General features: G+C 58.2%; 1 protein-coding gene across 1 annotated transcript; it reads right to left on the bottom strand.

Annotated features, from left to right (window-relative positions):
* Positions 1-885: 885 nt before the first annotated feature.
* On the bottom strand, positions 886-16364 carry KCNC3 (potassium voltage-gated channel subfamily C member 3; the record flags this gene model as incomplete). The annotated part of the gene is given in 5 exon segments (XM_084770923.1): positions 886-3658; positions 7368-7562; positions 9945-11052; positions 15490-16256; positions 16259-16364. Coding segments are annotated over 5 exon segments (2313 nt in total). The 3' UTR covers positions 886-3521.
* Between the last annotated feature and the right edge of the window lie 1467 nt (positions 16365-17831).

Below are 17831 nucleotides of genomic sequence, written 5' to 3'. Positions count from 1 at the left end.
TGCACAAGTGAGGACACAGTTTTCACATCCACCTTGCATACCCAGGACACTCTACTGTGCCCTGGGGCTCAAGTCCCCAAGCTCTGTGCTCTCGTATATTCCAGTTAAGAGGGGGCTATTCATGTTTGTCACCAAGGAAACCAAGGCAAGCAGGCAGGCACTTGCCCCAGTACGCAAGGAGGCCAAAAGGTCAGGTCCCCTGGAGCTGGAGTTACTTACTGGGTGCTGGGAACAGAACTCAGTCCTCTGCAAGATCAGCAAGGGTTCTCAATGCCTGAGCGGTCTCTCCAGACCCTTCCTGCCACTGAAACCCGTCTCTCCAGTTGCCCAAGGTGGGAATCTGCCTATGTCCACCTCCTCAGTACCCAGTACAGATTGACTCCACTACGCTCAGCCTCCCCTGGGTTGGGTGAAGCCCAGCTGGCATTTAACCAACTGAGCCAGCTCCTTAGCTGCCTCTGCCACTTTTGAAACCTGCTTTTTGTTGTTTTTACTTTGGCTTTTTTTTTTTCCCTAGACAAGGTTTTTCTGTGTAGCCTTAGCTATCTTCGACTCGATTTGGAGACCAGGCTGGCCTCGAACTCACAGAGATCTGTTTGCCTTTGCCTCCCCGAGTACTGGGATTACAGCCCTGCACCACCGCGCCCAGCGCCCAGCTCTTTTGTTGTTGGCTTGATTTTGTAGTACTGGGTATTGAACCCAGAGCCTGCCTGATGCTGGTCTCCCTCAGTGGGTGCTTCCATGAAACTTTGTTTTCAGCCCTCTTATGCCACTGCCCTGCTTTGTAATTTCTTGAGAGAGGTGACAGTCTGCACCACTTGGCCCAGCTCCCACCCACACTTGAAGTTCCCTCTGTGCACCCCAAACCCAAATCAGAAAAACCACTTCTAAATGAAAAGGAATCATTTATTGGGCTGGGGTGTGGGAGGGCGGGTGGGGAGGGGCATGACACTGTTTCTTTGGGGGGGAGGGTTGACATGCGGCAGCTTCTGCGTGGGTGGTTCATGCACCCTGGGTGGGCGTGGGGGAGGCTTGGGGGAGGAGCCTAACGACTCCTCCCTCCCTGCCTGCGGGTGGGCCAGGAAGACCCGCCATTAGCACCAGAGTTGCAGACCTCCCCTCCCCCAGACTCAGGACCCGCCCCCATCCCTGAGAGCGCCCCTTGGCCAGCCCCTCCCGCGCCAGGCCAGACTAGGCCCGTCCGCCCACTAGAAGTAGAGAGACTTATTGCTGTGAGTGTATGGGGAAGGAGAGGAGTCGCTGAGCTCAAGAAGACCCCCTTCCCCTCTGCCAAACATTCCTCCCCATCGCCCCGCCCCCAGCCCCAAGTCCGTGCGTCCCTCCCCAGCGCAGGAGGGGTGCGCGACGCATGCGTGTGTGGGGGGGCGCGTCATGCAGCGCATGCGTGCAGTTGCAGGCACCCTGGCGGCCGTGGGGAAAAGGGAGGCCAGGATCTGGCTCTCTCTCCCCGAATCCCACACTGTTTGGTAAATTGGGAGATGTGGAGGGGGGCCAAAAATCACGTTTTGTAGACGTTTATAATGATGGTAGCTTTTTTTTCTCTTTAAAGCTTAACTAAAAAGCTGGATATGTGTAGGGAGCTGGAGAGCAGGGGGAGACAGTGGGAAGTGGTAGGTACCCTTCAAAAAGGACTCTTACCCCCTTTCCCCGCCCCATTCGTCTCTTTCGAGGGACAGGGGGGATAATAGGGGGTGTTTAAATAAGTTGAACCCTTTGGCAATATTAGGAGTCCTCACCCTATACCTTGGTGTCTGGAGTCCCCTAGCCCTTTGCCTTACCCCTACCAGACCCCTCCCCACCCCTCAACCCCTGTCTCACCGGGGCTTAAGGTCCCAAGGGAAGGCGGGGGCGGGGGGGGACTCAAAATGCCCCTTGCATAGGAATCGTTGCATCAAGAATTGGGCCCAAGGACACCTCCACCGACACTCTGGTGACAGCGGGAGGTTTCCCTGAGGCTGTGGGAACAAGGGATTACTAATTCGGCTGACGGCCGAACTCCTAATGGGGAGTTCGCTAAGGATTCTGGGACCAGTGTGGTCTCTGAGCTTGGGGGAGGTAGCGTCCTGGAGCCAAGACGGGACTTGAGGAAGTTTCCCACCCGCGAACAGGGCACGTGGTGGGCAAGGAACGCGGAGAAGGGCAGGCTGAGATTTTAGCCGAGGTGGGCGTGTCCTCCTTTCCCACCAGGTGGGCAAGAGGGGCTGCTAGAGATTGAACCCTGGGACCTTAGCGCATTAGGCAAGCGCTTTAGCATGAGGTCCCATCCTGTCCTTGACTTGCTTTCAATGGCAACACCCAACTGCTGCGCTGCCTGGACGCACCAGCCTGGTGTGAGCCTGCAAAGAACACACAAAAGTCCCACACTCTGGGAATCTCTGGCGGTCGTGAAGAAGTGTTTTGGCACCATGGGGGTGGGGTGCAGGGAAAGGGCTTTGAGGAGGGGGCTGCCTAGACAGCAATGCTGCATTGGGGTGGGGGCTCCCTGTAATCAGACTGAGCCCAGAGGAATGTGATGTCAGGGGTCGGGGCAGCCTTGAGGATATGGGGGTTGTCCAGGCAATGACAGAACCCCAAAGGCTGGAAGTGAGCTGAGGTGCAAGGATGGAAGAACACTGCGGTGCAGTCCAGGCCAGTGGGGGAGGGGGGATAGGTGGCGGTGGGGAGTGTGGGGCGCCGGAGTGCCTAGGGTGTGGTAGTGCAGGGTGCCAGGGTCTATCTCCGTAAGTCTAGGATGCTAGTCTCACGTCCTGGGATAGAGTGGAGACGGGTGGGGTGGAGGGTTCTGGGCCTGGAGGGCCAAATCCATGCAGCGAATAGAGGGAGCATATCCCTGGAGGCGGGCGTGGGTGGAGTGCGCCAGCTGGCGTCCTCCAAGCCCGGGAGCAGCTGGCAGAACCCCCCAGCCCCCAAGCTGAGCTCCTCGAGGCTGTGGCTGATTAACCTGTCTTCCTTTTCCTACTTGTTCCTAGAGGTTTTTGTTTTTGTTTGTTTGTTTGTTTTTCCTGAATCGATTAGTGATGGGTGGGTCGCCCTTTTTGGAGGGTGATCAGGAAGACCCCTAAAATGTCAGCCCGACCCCAGAAGCTCCCAGCGGCCTCCCCCTCCAACTCTGCACGCAGCTCCTGGCGGCTTATTGCTGAAGAGGGGGTCAGGGAGGCATGCAAACTGGAGTGGGTGCCCCAAGATGGAACCAGCTTTTAGTTATTTACAGGAGTCATGAGAGGGGTGTCCTATGGCTCATGGAAACCTGAGGTTTGCTTTTTTTTTTCTTCTTTTAGAGGGGAGGGAGTAGGGGAGGGGAACAGGCTCCAGCCCCGCCCCCTCTATCCTGGGGGCTCTAGTATGTGAGGAGTGAGAGGTCCGGGGGTGTCTGCTGGCATCACCATCCCTTTTGCATATTATTAATTACTTTTTAAAAAAAGACCCCTTTCCCCCACCCTCACTCCCAGCTCCCTTTGACCTTCTCACCACCCCCAGTGCCCCCACAGGGGGTCCCTACACTAAAGGATGGAGGGCAGGGTCGGGGGAGCTCGGCGAGTTGCCCGGGGTGAGCCAGGGGGGGTGGCGAGGGGCGCGAGACGCAGGGACACCCCGCTCAGGCCTACAATGCTGCTCAGGCTGCGGGACTTCTCGTAACCTGGGGAAGGAGCAGAGACAAGGGTGGGAGGGGGCGTGGGGATGGGAGCCAGGGCGAGGGAGCGACAGAGCCCAAACAAGGACACAGAGGCAGAGAGAGGGATGGAGAGGCAAGAGGTGCCCGGAGCAGACGCGGGAGATAGGGAGATAGGAAGGATGGGCGGGCCGAGGAGATGGAGAGAGAGGTGAAGAAATCGGAGAGTCAGTCAGCATCCACAAGAAAGGTGCAGACACAGGGAAGGGGAGAGACAGGGTTAGGAGGTGGGTGGTGCCCACTGAGCCGCCCCACCCAGCCATGCCCAGTAGAGAGGCCCTCCCACTGCTCGTCTCCCCCTCCCGGAAGACCCCGGGTCTGAGGCCCAAAGGCAGCAATTGGCGAGGTGGGATGGTGGGCGGCAGGGGCTGGGGTGGAGGCAGCAGCTGGTGGAGGGGGCTGCACAGGGTGGGGCTGGGGGCCTAGTGAAGGGAGTGGGAGAGGATTCCTTGGGACCTTGTGATAAGTGCATCACTGTATAGCCCAGGCTAGCCTAGAACATTCTATATAGCTTAAGCTGGACTCGACGTCACTGTGTATCCCAAGCTGGCCTCAAACTCACTTTTCAGCCCAGGCTGACTTCAAATTCAGTAGGTAGGTAGCCTTGGACTAAGAGGCATGAGTCATTTCATTCAGCACGGACATCTTTTAAGGGTCCGGGACACGGGATGAGGTGGAGGATTTCAAAACTGGATGGGGTCTGCTGGTGACAGGAAGCAAGCAGTAAGGTCACTAGCTCATGGGATCCCACTGTGGGTGGGTGGGCTTTGTTGTTTTGTTTTGTTTTGGGTTCTGTTAGCACCAGCGGCTGGGATGGTTTTTCTAAGCATCCCAGGCTGGGAGGTGGTACTCTAACTGCAGTGGAGCATACCTGGCGGGGATGGGGACCAAAAACCCAGTGTCTGGGGACACTCCCTCCCGCCATTCCCAGTTGCTAACCTGGGGGAAAGGGACAGGGGGAACCCGAGGGTCTCGCGAGGTCTCAGGCGGTGACAAGAGCTGGGGACAGAAATACAGAGAGTCAAGGATGGGGGATGGGAGGCAGATGGGGGGCTCCCCAACACAGGCTCACTGTTGGGGGGACGGAGAAACGCCGCCGGGATGTCTTCTTCCTCTCTGGTGTTTTCCGGGGGGTGATGGGAGCGGTGAAATGGGGGCAGCCAGAGACATCAAATATGGCAGGAGCTTCCTGGGTGGCTAGGGAAGGGCAGGACCAAGGGTGGGAGGAATGGGGTTGGGTATGGGAATCTGGAGGCTGGGGTGAGTGGGGATAGGCCAGGAAAGAGGGAAGATCTTGGGGAAGACAGGGAGGGGGTGGGGACTGGGTGACACTGGGGCAGAGAATTCGGTCAGCCCCATCAGCTCCAGCCATCATTTGAGTTCAATGAATGGATTTTGGTATCATATGCAAGAAAAGCAAAGGCCTCGTCCACCCAACCGGGATCCCCAGCCCTTCCCCACACACCCCACTTTACCCTTCATTCCCCCCTAGGGGTGAGGGGTAGAGGTCCAGGTTCAAGCGAGGGGTTGGGGTGAGATGGGGGGAAGGAGGGAGGGGGTGATGAGATGGACGTGGAGGGTGATGGGAGAGGGCGCGGGAGGGCGCGGCACACAGGCCCCTGGGCTAGGAGCCTAGGCTCTCAAACCTGTCTGCTTCCCTGGGTGCTGCTTAGGCCTGTCCTGAGCCTTCCCGAGTTCTCCAGTACAGCACTGCCGTAGGCTGGGAGCAAGGATTGACTCTTCATGTTTGAATTTCTAAAGAAGGCGCTATGAGGTCTGTAGAAGGACATCAGACACCTTCTGGCAACTTCTACAGTCCCCCAGTGCTAAGCTTTCTGCCCAGAAGCTTTCTGCGCTCCTTTCCCCAGTTCAATCCTGCCCGCCTTTCTTCTCTTTCTACAGTATGTACGGGAAGCAGACGGAGGCCGTGCTCGGCGGTGGTAGAGCCGAGCCCAGCCCGTCACTTGGGGATGCTAGGCAGGAGGCCAAGGTACAAACCCAGTGCTCCTTTATTTCCCCCAGTCCTTTCTGCACTCCCCCGCCCCCCATTGGTCCTTTTTCAGGTCTCCTGCTACTTCTCAGGTTTTCCTAAGTTGGCTGAGGTGGTGCCTACCCACAACCCCAGCACCATCCACAGGGAGGGATCAGGTCCCATCTGGGTGTAGCTCAGAGAGAGCCTGAGCCTGCCAGGAAAGTTCTTTCCTCTTCATGGTAGGGTAGTGTAACAAACCACACCAAAGTAGAGTGGTTAAAACAAGAAATTTATGTTTTCTAGTCCTGGCTAGCTTCAAACTCACAATCCCAGGCTGGAGAGATGGCTCAGAGGTTAAGAGCACTGTCTATTCTTCCAAAGGTCTTGAATGCAATTCCCAGCAACCGCATGGTGGCTCACAACCATCTATAATGAGATCTGGTGCCCTCTTCTGGCCTGCAGGCACATATAGGGGTAGAATACTGTACAAAAAATAAATAAATCTTAAAAAAACAAAATCTCGCTGGGCGGTGTGGCACACGCCTTTAATCCCAGCACTCGGGAGGCAGAGACAGGCGGATCACTGTGAGTTCGAGGCCAGCCTGGTCTACAAAGTGAGTCCAGGCCAGTCAAGGCTACACAGAGAAACCCTGTCTCAAAAAAAGGAAAAAAAAAAAATCAGAGTCCCCCTGCCTAGCACCCAAGTGCTGTTGTAATCACAGACTTGTACCCCCGTGTTTGGCTTTTCCTGTCCCTGATTGACCCTTGACCTCTGACTCTTCATCTTTTCCTATCATCGCCACAGACCTAGTCCCAGCTAGGTCCCAATCCTCTGGTCCCTAGACTCTCACCCCAGCTCCTTCCAGCCTCTTGATCTACTCCATTCCTCACAGCTCCCGGCCCCCAGCATGGCCCCGCTTTCCTGCTTCTTCTGCCTCTTCTCTTCACTGATATGCCGAAAGCATCTGCTTAGGGTGAGCCTCGATCTGAGAGTCAGGGAGCCTGCCTTACTCCATCCTCCACTTGAGAGTGGAGGTACAGGACCCACATTGGTCACTGGATAAGAAATACCCAGAGAAGGAAGCAGACAGGCCGAGGGGTAGGGACAGTGGTGGGGCGGGGTATGGGGGTGCGCAGGTCAGAGGTCGGAGTTGGGGCTGGGTTAGTTCTGGGGTGTTAGTGAGGACTAGGCAAATCCTGGGGTGACGGTGGGGGTAGGTGTCAGGAACTGGGTGCAGCTGTTCACCATGGGAGAGGGTCTCAGTCAGTGGGACAGCGTATTCTCAGAGAGGTTAGTCAGAGGTGCAGAAAGGAGGCGAGTCAGGAGGGGCCATGTGGGGAACTACTTACCCTGGGGGGCAAGGGGGCTCGTCCACTAGGGGGATATCCAGGCTGCTGCGTTGGCGTTGAGGTCGGGCAAGAAGCTTTGGGGGCCTGGCTTACGCCAGCATGGAGGGGGCAGTGGGGGAGCACCAGTGGCTGGGGATGAGGGAAGAGGCCGGAGAGTCAGGGTGGGTGGCGGAGATGGAGATGAAATAAAGACAGGTGAGGAAACTTGGGGCTCGAGGTGAGGGAGGATGGGGAAAGAGGCATTGGGGCTGAGGGGAAGAAAGGGGAATCCAGCACCCCCCCATCCCCTCTCCTCCCCTCCCTGGGCTGGGGAGAGAGGAAGGGTCTTTGGGGAGCCTCTGGAGGGCACCTCACCTTTCCGGATGGAGCCATCAGGGGAAGGGGCGTAGTCAGTGACAAGGAAGCAGGCTCGGTCCCGGCTGTAGCGACCCCGGCTTCCGGGAGTGATGGGGCTCTTGTCTTCTGGAGACATGGCTGGCTGGTCAATAGCGGGGCAGTCCTCGTGGGCCAGTGCAGCTGCTGCAGGGTCCCCATTGGGACGGGGGTCAACTGCAAGGGGAGAGGTCACAGACAGAGGAGAGACTGAAGGAGATGATGGTGAAGGGCATGGGAGAGGTGAAGATTTGAGAACGGGGGAGTGGGGAATAGGTTGCTGGGGACCTGGCTGGGGAGGGCGCTGAGAGTGGGGGGGGCGCAAGTGGGATTGAGGGTGTGGATATGTGAATGTGCAGAAGAGGACGCCAGGAGGGCAGCCGGGGCTACTGTGAACCAGGCATGCTTCTCATCCCATCACTCAGGAGGCTGAGGCAGGAGGATTCTGAGTTTGAGGCCAGCTTGGGTTGCATAGTGAGATTTACACACACACACACACACACACACACACACACACACACACACACGGAGGGAGGGAGGAGAGAGAGAGAGAGAGAGAGAGAGAGAGAGAGAGAGAGAGAGAGAGAGCGAGCGGAACCAGGGTGGGTGCTGGGCACAACCCGTGTTAAGGTGCTGAGTGTTGGCAAGGGACAGGCAGGATGTCACGGGTTGCGAAGTGGTTGCTTAGGGACAAGTTGGGGTGCTGCAAAGGATAGCATGGGGAAGGGCTGGGAAGGTGACAGGTGAGGGAGGGTGAGGTGGGGGTCCCCTAGGCTCTGACTTGAGCTATTTTTACTGGATAGGAAACTGGGTCAGTGGCTAAGGGACAAGATGGGGGGCCAGGCAGACTAGCTCATTTTCTTGACCTACTTAAGGCCTGGTGGGGGGTGGGGTGCTCACCTCCTTCCTCCAGGACACCCAAGTCACTGCCTGCAAGAAACAGAGTCCCCCAGGACACACACAACACAGGAACGAGGCACAACGGCCAGCTTTCTTTTCTCCTCCCTCATCTTTCTGGCCTGTCTCCTAATTTTTAAAAAAAAATTATTTGAGATAAAGTCTCTCACTATAATCCAGGCTGCCTTTGAATTCACCATCCTTCTGCCTCAGTTTACCAAATGCTGGAATAACAGCTGTGCTCAACAGACCTGGCTGCCTCTCCTCTTAAGCATGACCTCCCTCAGGCTGTCCTCTGCAGACCGTGCCTGTTTTGCCCACAGACCCTCTTAGTTTGTCTGTCCTTTGGCCTCCCTGTATGTGGTCCTGAACTCTATCCTGCAGACTGCCCTACTCCGTTTGTCTTCCTCTTCTTAAATGACAGGGATACTTGCACGGACTGACTGTGGTCTGCCACAGTCAATACTGTGCCCGTGCCTAGGCCTGTCCCTAGCCTTCCTAGGAGTCATGTGACACTCCCCATGTTTTACACTGAGCCCCGTTCTTTTTGAGACAAGGTCTCATGCAGCTCAGACTGACCTTGAACGGCTGATTCCCCTGCCTCTTGCTAAATCCTGGGATTACTGGCATGCACCGCCATGCCTGGCTCTCATTCCTTTTTCTCTTTTCTCTCCATCTTTCATCTCTCCCTGTCTTCCGGTGCCTTCTCAAATAGAAATAGGAGTAGCTCTTAGGAAACACTCTCCCTCCCTCCCTCCCTCCCCCCCCCCTCTGTTTTGTTTTTGGAGACAGCATCTCTCTGTGTAGCCTTGGCTGTCCTGGACTCGCTTTGTAGACCAGGCTGGCCTCGAACTCACAGAGATCCACCTGCCTTCTGCCTCCCGAGTGAGGAAACTGTCTCTTAAGAATTGGAGTGGTGGTGGCTCACACCTTTAACCCCAGCACTCGGGAAGCAGAGGCAGGCGAATCTCTGAGTTTGAGGCCAGCAAATCCAGGACAGCCAGGACTACACAGAGAAACCCTGTCTCAGAACACCAAAGCCAAAAAAAATAAAAAATAAAAAATTGGAGTGGACTAGTGGCTTAGGGAGCCACTCAAAACTTTTGTTTGTTTTCCTGAGGCAAGGTCTCCATAAGTATGTAGCCCAGGATAGCCTCAAACATGTATTGACCCTCCTGCCTTGGCCTCTCCAGTGTTGGAATTATAGGGCCCCCCCCTCCATCCTCCTGTCCTTCTTTTCTTTCTTTCTCAGCCCCCTCCCCCATCATTTTTGAGACAGGGACATGTAGGTCAAGCTACATGTGACCTCTTGATCCTCTACAACTACCTCCCAAGTATAGGCGGTGCCGAGTACCACAAGGGTTGGGCAGCACTCACCACCACACCTGGATTCTGAGGCTCTGTCTCCAAACACTCTCACCACTCACCTCTGACCAGGGGCCTCTCAGAGCAGCCGGGCTGAAATCCACATTCAGAAACTCTCCGGCAAGTGGAATCCTGCCTCTGCGGCCCCCCCTGCCTCTGCTCCAACTTTCTAGCCACTTATCCTTTCTGTCTGCCCTTTTGCCTTCCACCCGACCCTGCCTGAACCTAGGAGACACCCTGCCCCTGCATCTTGCCACCCAGGTCTTCCCACACCCCCAGTCCTGGCCCCAGCCTCACCTGCCCTGTTGGTTTCAATCACCTCTTCTTGAGCCAACGGGCAGGGCTCACCAGGGGCTGGCAGAGGAGGCAATCCCATGATGCCCAGTCCCCCAGCACCACCCCTGAGCAGCCCGGGGTGCGTGTGGGGTCCAGGTGGGTAGGCCCCAGCCACATTCACCCCCATGGAAGGAGGGGTGATGGGTGGTGGTGGGCTGATGCCACCGCTGCCGTGGTGGGGGTGTGGTGGGGGTGGAGGCGGAGGGTCGGGCTTGCAGTAGTTTGGTGAGCCAGGCTGCGGGGGCCTGGGGATATGTTTGTTTTTCTTCTTTGGCAATTTCTGCTTGGCCATAGCCAATGAATAGTACATGCCGAAGTTGTTGACGATGACAGGCACCGGCATGGCGATGGTCAGCACACCAGCCAGGGCACACAGTGCCCCGACCAGCATCCCAGACCACGTCTTAGGATACATGTCTCCATAGCCCAGCGTTGTCATGGTGACCACAGCCCACCAGAAGCCGATGGGGATGTTCTTGAAGTAGGTGTGGTTAGAGCCCAGGATGTCGTCAGGGTCGGCACCGATGCGTTCAGCATAGTAGATCATGGTGGCGAAGATGAGGACCCCCAGAGCCAGGAAGATAATGAGTAACAAGAACTCGTTGGTGCTGGCCCGGAGCGTGTGGCCCAGCACACGCAGCCCCACGAAGTGACGGGTCAGCTTGAAGATACGAAGGATACGAACAAAGCGGACAACACGCAGGAAGCCCAGCACGTCCTTGGCAGCTTTGGAGCTGAGCCCTGACAGACCCACCTCCAGGTAGAAGGGCAAGATGGCCACACAGTCGATGATGTTCAGACTGCTTTTGAGGAACTCCACCTTATCCGGGCAGAAGGTGACACGCATGAGAAACTCGAAGGTGAACCAGACCACACACACGCCTTCCACGTAGGTCAAAAAAGGTTCTGTCTCCACCTCCACATTGGTGATGTTCTCTGGGGGAGCCCCAGGGATCGGGGAGGCCTGCGTCACCGTCTTGTTGCTGATATGGATGAAGCCCTCATGTGTCTCCAGGCAGAAGGTGGTGATGGAGATGAGGATGAAGAAGAGGGAGGCAAAGGCCACATACTGCAGGAGGATGGGAGAAAGCATGGCGGTGACCAGCGTTGTCTGCATCACAGGAACCTAAAGAGCCTCCGGGTGGCCTCCCCTTCCCACCCCAGGCCCACATCCCACGAGGAATAAGAGTTCCCGCTTAATGGTTCTGCCACTTGGAGCAGCCTGTTCTGAGAAAGGAACATAGGCCCGGGGCAGGAGCTCGCCACAGCTGACCCAGGGGGGCAGGAGCTCGCCACAGCTGACCCAGGGGGCAGGACCTCGCCACAGCTGACCCAGGGGGGCAGGACCTCGCCACAGCCGACCCAGGGGGCAGGACCTCGCCACAGCTGACCAGGGGGGCAGGACCTCGCCACAGCTGACCCAGGGGGGCAGGAGCTTGCCACAGCTGACCCAGGGGGGCAGGACCTCGCCACAGCTGACCCAGGGGGCAGGAGCTCGCCACAGCCGACCCAGGGGGCAGGACCTCGCCACAGCCGACCCAGGGGGCAGGAGCTCGCCACAGCTGACCCAGGTGGCAGGACCTTGCCACAGCTGACCCAGGGGGCAGGAGCTCGCCACAGCTGACCCAGGGGGCAGGAGCTTGCCACAGCTGACCCAGGGGGGCAGGAGCTCACCACAGCCGACCCAGGGGGGCAGGACCTCGCCACAGCTGACCAGGGGGGCAGGAGCTCACCACAGCCGACCCAGGGGGGCAGGAGCTCGCCACAGCCGACCCAGGGGGCAGGACCTCGCCACAGCTGACCAGGGGGGCAGGACCTCGCCACAGCTGACCTAAGGGGCAGGAGCTCGCCACAGCTGACCCAGGGGGCAGGAGCTCGCCACAGCTGACCCAGGGGGGCAGGACCTCGACACAGCTGACCAGGGGGGCAGGAGCTCGCCACAGCTGACCCAGGGGGGCAGGAGCTCGCCACAGCTGACCCAGGGGGGCAGGAGCTCGCCACAGCTGGCCCAGGGGGCAGGAGCTCGCCACAGCTGACCCAGGGGGCAGGAGCTTGCCACAGCTGACCCAGGGGGCAGGAGCTCACCACAGCTGACCCAGGGGGGCAGGACCTCGCCACAGCAGACCTAAGGGGCAGGAGCTTGTCACAGCTGACCCAGGGGGACAGAGCACTCTCTGGGCTCTATGTCAGGGTTCCTCAGAAGGATCCAAATCTGCTCCTTCGGATGGGAGTGTGAGGGACTACCACACTCTACCCATGTCTCATGGGTTTGGGGCTCGGCTGGGGAAGAGAGAAGGCAGCTGGGGCCACAGGCGTGTATTTCTGTGGCACCAAGGACTATAACCCATCAGGCACAACCTTACCGCAAACTAGGTAGGTAAGCACTGTGTCCCCGAGCTGCATCCCTAGCCCTCTAGCTTTCATTGAGACAGGGTCTCTTATTTAACCACGCTGGCTTCAAACTTAAATCCCCCTGCCTCAGCCTCCTGAGTCTCTGGGATGGCAGGCCTGCATGCCACTAGGACCAGATCAAAAGCCTGGGTTTGAATTTGTCAAACTGGAGCAAGGGTTAAGCTTTCTGAATCTGAGGGTTGTTTTTTTTTTAATGGAATTGTTATGAAGATTTGGTGAGTGTGCAGAGGGCTTGCTTCCAAAAACAGTGCTTGGCTGAGTGCCTGGAACACAGTGAGATCTGAGCTGTTACTAGGGTACCGTGGATCAGTTAGCGGGGACAAGGATGAGGGGGTCAGAAATGGCTAGGATCTTAGGACCCCCAGTGTCAGCATGCCACTGAAAACAGAGACCTGGGGGTGGGGGGCGGCAGTTCAGGGATTTGGGGAAGCTGAGGAGGGAAGGCCTGACTGGATTAAGGCTAAGGAGAGGGAAGAGGAAAGGGAAGCTGGTGGACAGGAGGGTTTATGGTTCTGAAGAGGCAAACTCAGGGATTTAGACTGTGGTCCAGACTCTAATAACTGGGGGGTAAGTAGGCCCTGCGTCTTAGGGTAGCCTGGGAGAGTGGTCAGTAGTGTACACCACCAACTTAGCTTCTCAGCAGTGGAGAGAAGAGGCCAGAGGCCTCTGCAGAGCGCATGCCCAGCGCCTCCCCGCCCCCCATCCGCAGGCTGCAGCACTGCAGTGGAGGCGGGCCGACCCGGCTCGGAGGAGGGCGCGCGGCGGCCAGTACCACGGACAGCTCCCCCCACCCCACCCGCAGTGCGCAGCCGCAGTGCCCTGATCACCTTAACTCCTTCCAGGCTGTAGCGCCACAAGCCGACGCGCAGCCGCAGTGCCTATCTATAGTTTTGGCTTCGTGGCTAGAGACCACCTGGCCTATAACTTGCATAAACCCCCTTCCCTCCCAGGGGCCCGAGGAAGGGTGGACAGCGGCTGCAGTGCACACATGCAGGGTTGGTTTCCCCTGCTGAAGCATGGAAGGGTACCAAGGCTCTGTAAGAAGAAAAAGCGGAGCAGGAAGGGCTGGACCCTGAGCTTGGAGGTGGTTTGCGTTCCCAACTTGCAAGAAAGTCCACCTGGAGGCTGGAAAGTACCGGCATACAGCAGATAACACAAATAAATAATTTTTAAAATCTATGCAATAAATGAGTGACCTTTGTAGCCATTCCAGACCCCAGCCTGACCATCACCCCAAGACTCTATCTCAGCCTCAACACCCTTCAATGGGGTCAAAGGAAGGAAGGCCACCCAGTGGGGAAAGGAGATGCTGGGGGAGGAGGGGCAGAAGGGGCATCTGGGGCCATGTCCCTCCTGCCTCCTCTTCCTTTCCCCTTCCCCCCAACTCATGCCCAAATGTCGCCAATTCAGCGCTTCTCAGGGACTAAACTTTATGCGAAGCCTCCGGTCGTCCCCCCCCCAGCCCCCCCTCCCCCCGCAGCACGAATGCGGCACTGCGGCTCCGCGTCCTTCCTGGCCCAGGACGCGGCACGGCGGGGGGCGGGGGCGGGAAAAGAATAGCTCTCTGTTACTCACTTTTTCTAGTGCCCCCTTTTCCTGAACTTACACCCCTAGTTATTCCCACACCCTCGCTTCAGGGTCCCCCACCCGGGAAGACGTCTAGGGAGAGGGAAGAGCCGTGGCCGGAACCATCGGGAGGGTAGCCATAAGGCCTGGGACGTTACTAAAGCGTACAAACTTTTCCAGGAGAGATCTTTGAGAGAATCTGGGGGGTGTCTAAGAAAGGAGAGGGTGGAGAAGAGAAAAAGAACGGAGGAAGTTCCGGGTTTACACCAGAGGAGTGTCGGTAGGGAAAGCTGAGGTTGGGGCCGGGGTAAGCAAGGCTGGGAGAGGAGAGCCCTGCGGGTTGAGCTATCCCAAGAGTGGCAATTGAAACCGTCTTGAGAAGTTTCTAGGCTTATGACTTGGGCGTGGGTAACAAGAGAAAGGTCTCTAAATATGATATGGCACAAACTTCTGAAAGTCACTTGGCAGAATGAGAAAGAAAGTAACCGGGGAAGGAGCAATGGCAACCAGAAGGGATCCCAGAGGCAGAGGACAGGGGCGCAGCTGGAGGGAAGGGGTAGGCTGCCAATGGCGAGCAATTGGGGGGAAGGGACGGGACAACGCACACGACAAACTGGTGGTGCTAGAGAGGAGAAGTGTGACATGCGGACCCCTCTGGAGACACAAGGAGTGGGACCTGCTTGTGGGAAGTCTGAGTTCCGCGGGGGAGGTCCTTCACGAGCGGTTGGTGAAGAGGGCAAAGAATTTGAGAGGAAAGTTTCAAAAGGAAGGCACCCCCCCCCACACACACACTCAGTGTTGCAGCTAGGTCGTGGGGAAACTGTCCTGACTAGAACCAGTCATCTGGAGGTTCAGTAAGACTCTGGGGACTGGGATCTTCTAGAACTCTGAGAGCTAAGAGCGGAAGATCACCAGCAGCCAGGAGGCCCAAAGTTAGATACAAAGAAAGAGAAACAGAGATCTAGAAGTTGGGCCCAGGGAGAAAGAGGGAGGACCCCCAAAGAGGGAGAGATTGAGAGGGTACTTCAGAGAGACGGGGGGGGGGGGGGCGGTGGGTGGCTAGAGTTCTTTAGGCCTGGGACACCGAGGTCTTAGAATAAAGTGGCTTCGAGGTGTTCAAGGGATGGTGAGGAAAGTTTTGGAGAGGCTGAGGACATTCTAGGGACCTGCCAAAGGTCTCAGAAGGTGTGTGGGGAAGGCGGGGTGGGACAGTCAGAAAGTCCAGGAGAATTTAGGGTAGAGAGCCGTTTCCCAGGATCTAGGATGGCTTGGAGAAGCGAGTTGGGGTTTGGAAGGCTCCGGAGACGCTAAAGGTTCAAGAGGTGTCTTTGGAGAACCAGTGGCGTGGCTTGGAAAGGAGGGGTGTTTTTGCAGGGGTGCAGGGAACTCCGGCTGCAGAGAGGAAGGAGTTCCAGAGGACTGGGGAGCGGGGGCTGGTGCGGGGGGAGCGGTAGAGGGAGACTTGAGATAGAGTGCTTCGGGAGCAGAGGGGTTGGGATAGTAAGGAGTGCTCGGAGAGCGCGCTCACCCTGGCGGCCCGCGACGAGTAGGGGTCCTCGAAAAGCGCCCACACTCGGGGCTGCCAGCGCCGCCACCAAGTGCCGCCCGCGCCGCCCGCGCCCCCCGCAGGTCCCCCGGCGCCTCCGCCCGCGTCCTGGAAACACAGACGCTTGAGTTCGCCGCCTGCCCCGTCCAGGCCACCGCCTCCTGCGCCCGCCTCGTCGTCAAGACCCGCATCGTGGGCGCCCCCGGCGTTGGCGGCGTTGGCAGCGCCCGAGGAGTCGGGAGCCTCGAAGGAGTCTAATGCCTCCTCGGCGTCACGGTGCTGGCGGTAGGTCATCCAGCAGCAGGCCTCCACGTCCGTCTCGTCGATGCCCCAGAAGCCCAGCTCCTCCTCGAAGAGCGGCCCGCACACGTCGGCCGGGCAGTGCAGCTTGCCGGTGCGGTAGTAGTTAAGCACGTAGGCGAAGACGCCCGGGTGACGGTCGAAGAAGAACTCGTCCGTGCCCGGGTCGTAGTCGAAGCGCGCGGCCGCCTCCGGCTCGGTCAGCCCGGCCAGCCGGGTCCCCGGCAGGGTGCGCAACGTGGAGCGGTACGTCTCATGGCGCACGCCGCCCACGTTGATCACGATCTTACCGCTGTCGCCGCCGCCGCCGCCGTGCCGCCCCATGGCCACCGCCGGCAGCCCGGGGCATGGCTCGGCGCGTAGGCCCCCAGGCCCGCGGGAAAGCGGGGCACCCGCCGGCAATGCGGCGGAGCCGGGCTGCGCGCACTGCTGTTGCTGTGGCGGCGGCGCGGCGGCGGCGAGGACCGGAGCGGCTGTGGCGTTGGCGCCGGCTGCGGCTGCTGCTTGCCGGCCCCCTGGCGCCCGGGAAACGACCAGACGCACACTGAACTGAGCATTGGACAGGGAGGCGGGGCCGGGGGAGGCAGGGCCTCAGGGGGCGGGGCCCGGTCGGAGAGGCCGACGTGATTGGGCAAGAGGAGGCGATGAATGGATGGAGAGAGCATGATTGGGTAGATGGAGGGAGGACGCAGGCTGATTGGCTGAGGGGCTGGGCGGGGCCACAGAGAGGAGGACTTCAACCAAGCCAAGCTAGAGGAGGTGGGGTTGCACAAGAAGCTCAGGGATTGGGTCCTACCTAGAAGAGGGCGGAGCGTCAAGGGGACCCTAAAAATGCCTAACTCAGCAGCACAGCGAAAATGGAGACCTCGGAGCCAGGTATGAGAAAGAGCCAGGTGCGGTGGAAGCAGGGGGAAATCAGGCGTTCAAGGTCATGCTATGGAGTGAGATAGAGGCCAGCCTGGGCTACACGAGACTCTGCCTCAAAAAAAAAAAAAAAAAAAGACTTGTTAGGTTTTTTTCTTTGGAACCACAGTAGAAGCCGACAAAAAGAAAACAAATTGAATTGGTCACTTGCCCAAAGCCTCGGCAGGCAGGACCTGCACTGAAGAGGCAAATGAACAGGGAAAGTTACTGGGTGAAGCGGCGGCCCAAGAGATCATTTGGCCGGAACAATGAGGAGGAGGGTCTCACCTGGGTAGGGGGCGGGTACACAAGAACTGGAGATGGAACTGGATTAAATTAAACAACTGACAGGAGACCAACGAAGGGGAAGGTATTGGGACGCAGTGGTAAGAGGTAGAAGGAGAGACCTGGGAACTTCGGATGAAAGCTGGGGGCGTAGGGGGGCTGGGGAGGCTGAGCCTGCAAGCCCCGGAGTCCAGGGAGGCCCTTAGGTTTGCTATCCTCTTGCCTCAGCCACAGTCTCCCGAAAAGCTGAGATGACAGATGGACACCACCAGGTCCAGCTGGAGGTTGTAAACTTAGACCTCGTTAGATGGGGCTGGACCTGGGAGAGGGTTCCGGATGGATGCGAAGAGACGCAGGCAGTGGGCGGGGTCTATAAGGAAATATCTTCAATAGTGCGGAGGAAAATGAGACTAAGTAGGTGGCAAAGTCGGGGGCTAAAAATGAGCATTTAAAGCGCCAGGAGCCACTAGGCTGGTGGGATGGAAGACGGGAAATGAGACACCTGTTGGGGAAGGACACTTAGTGCTGGACACTGGCGTGGGAGTGGGCTGGAAAGGAGAGATGCGGTGTCAGAGTCCGCGGGGCCTTAGGGGAAGGGCCAGAAGTTTCCAGTTGGTGAGGGAAAGGGCATAAGGCCTAGACTACAAATACTGCAGACAGGAGGCATGCAAGGAGGAGCGCAGCGGGTAGCTCAGGCAATAGCCTCTCCACCACCGGGTTAGGGGGGCTGGGGGAGAGATGGGGAGGGGGGGAACCAATGGGAAGGGCGGGGCTATGGAAGGAGAAGAGAAGCTGGACCACGGAGTGCACGCCTTCCAGCGGGCAGGCCCCGCCCT

The sequence above is a fragment of the Acomys minous genome, assembly GCF_964271855.1.
Source record: "Acomys minous genome assembly, chromosome: 2".
NCBI classification, from domain to species: domain Eukaryota; kingdom Metazoa; phylum Chordata; class Mammalia; order Rodentia; family Muridae; genus Acomys; species Acomys minous.
Note: the sequence above shows the minus strand (reverse complement) of the source record. Positions and strands in the feature narration are given on the sequence as shown.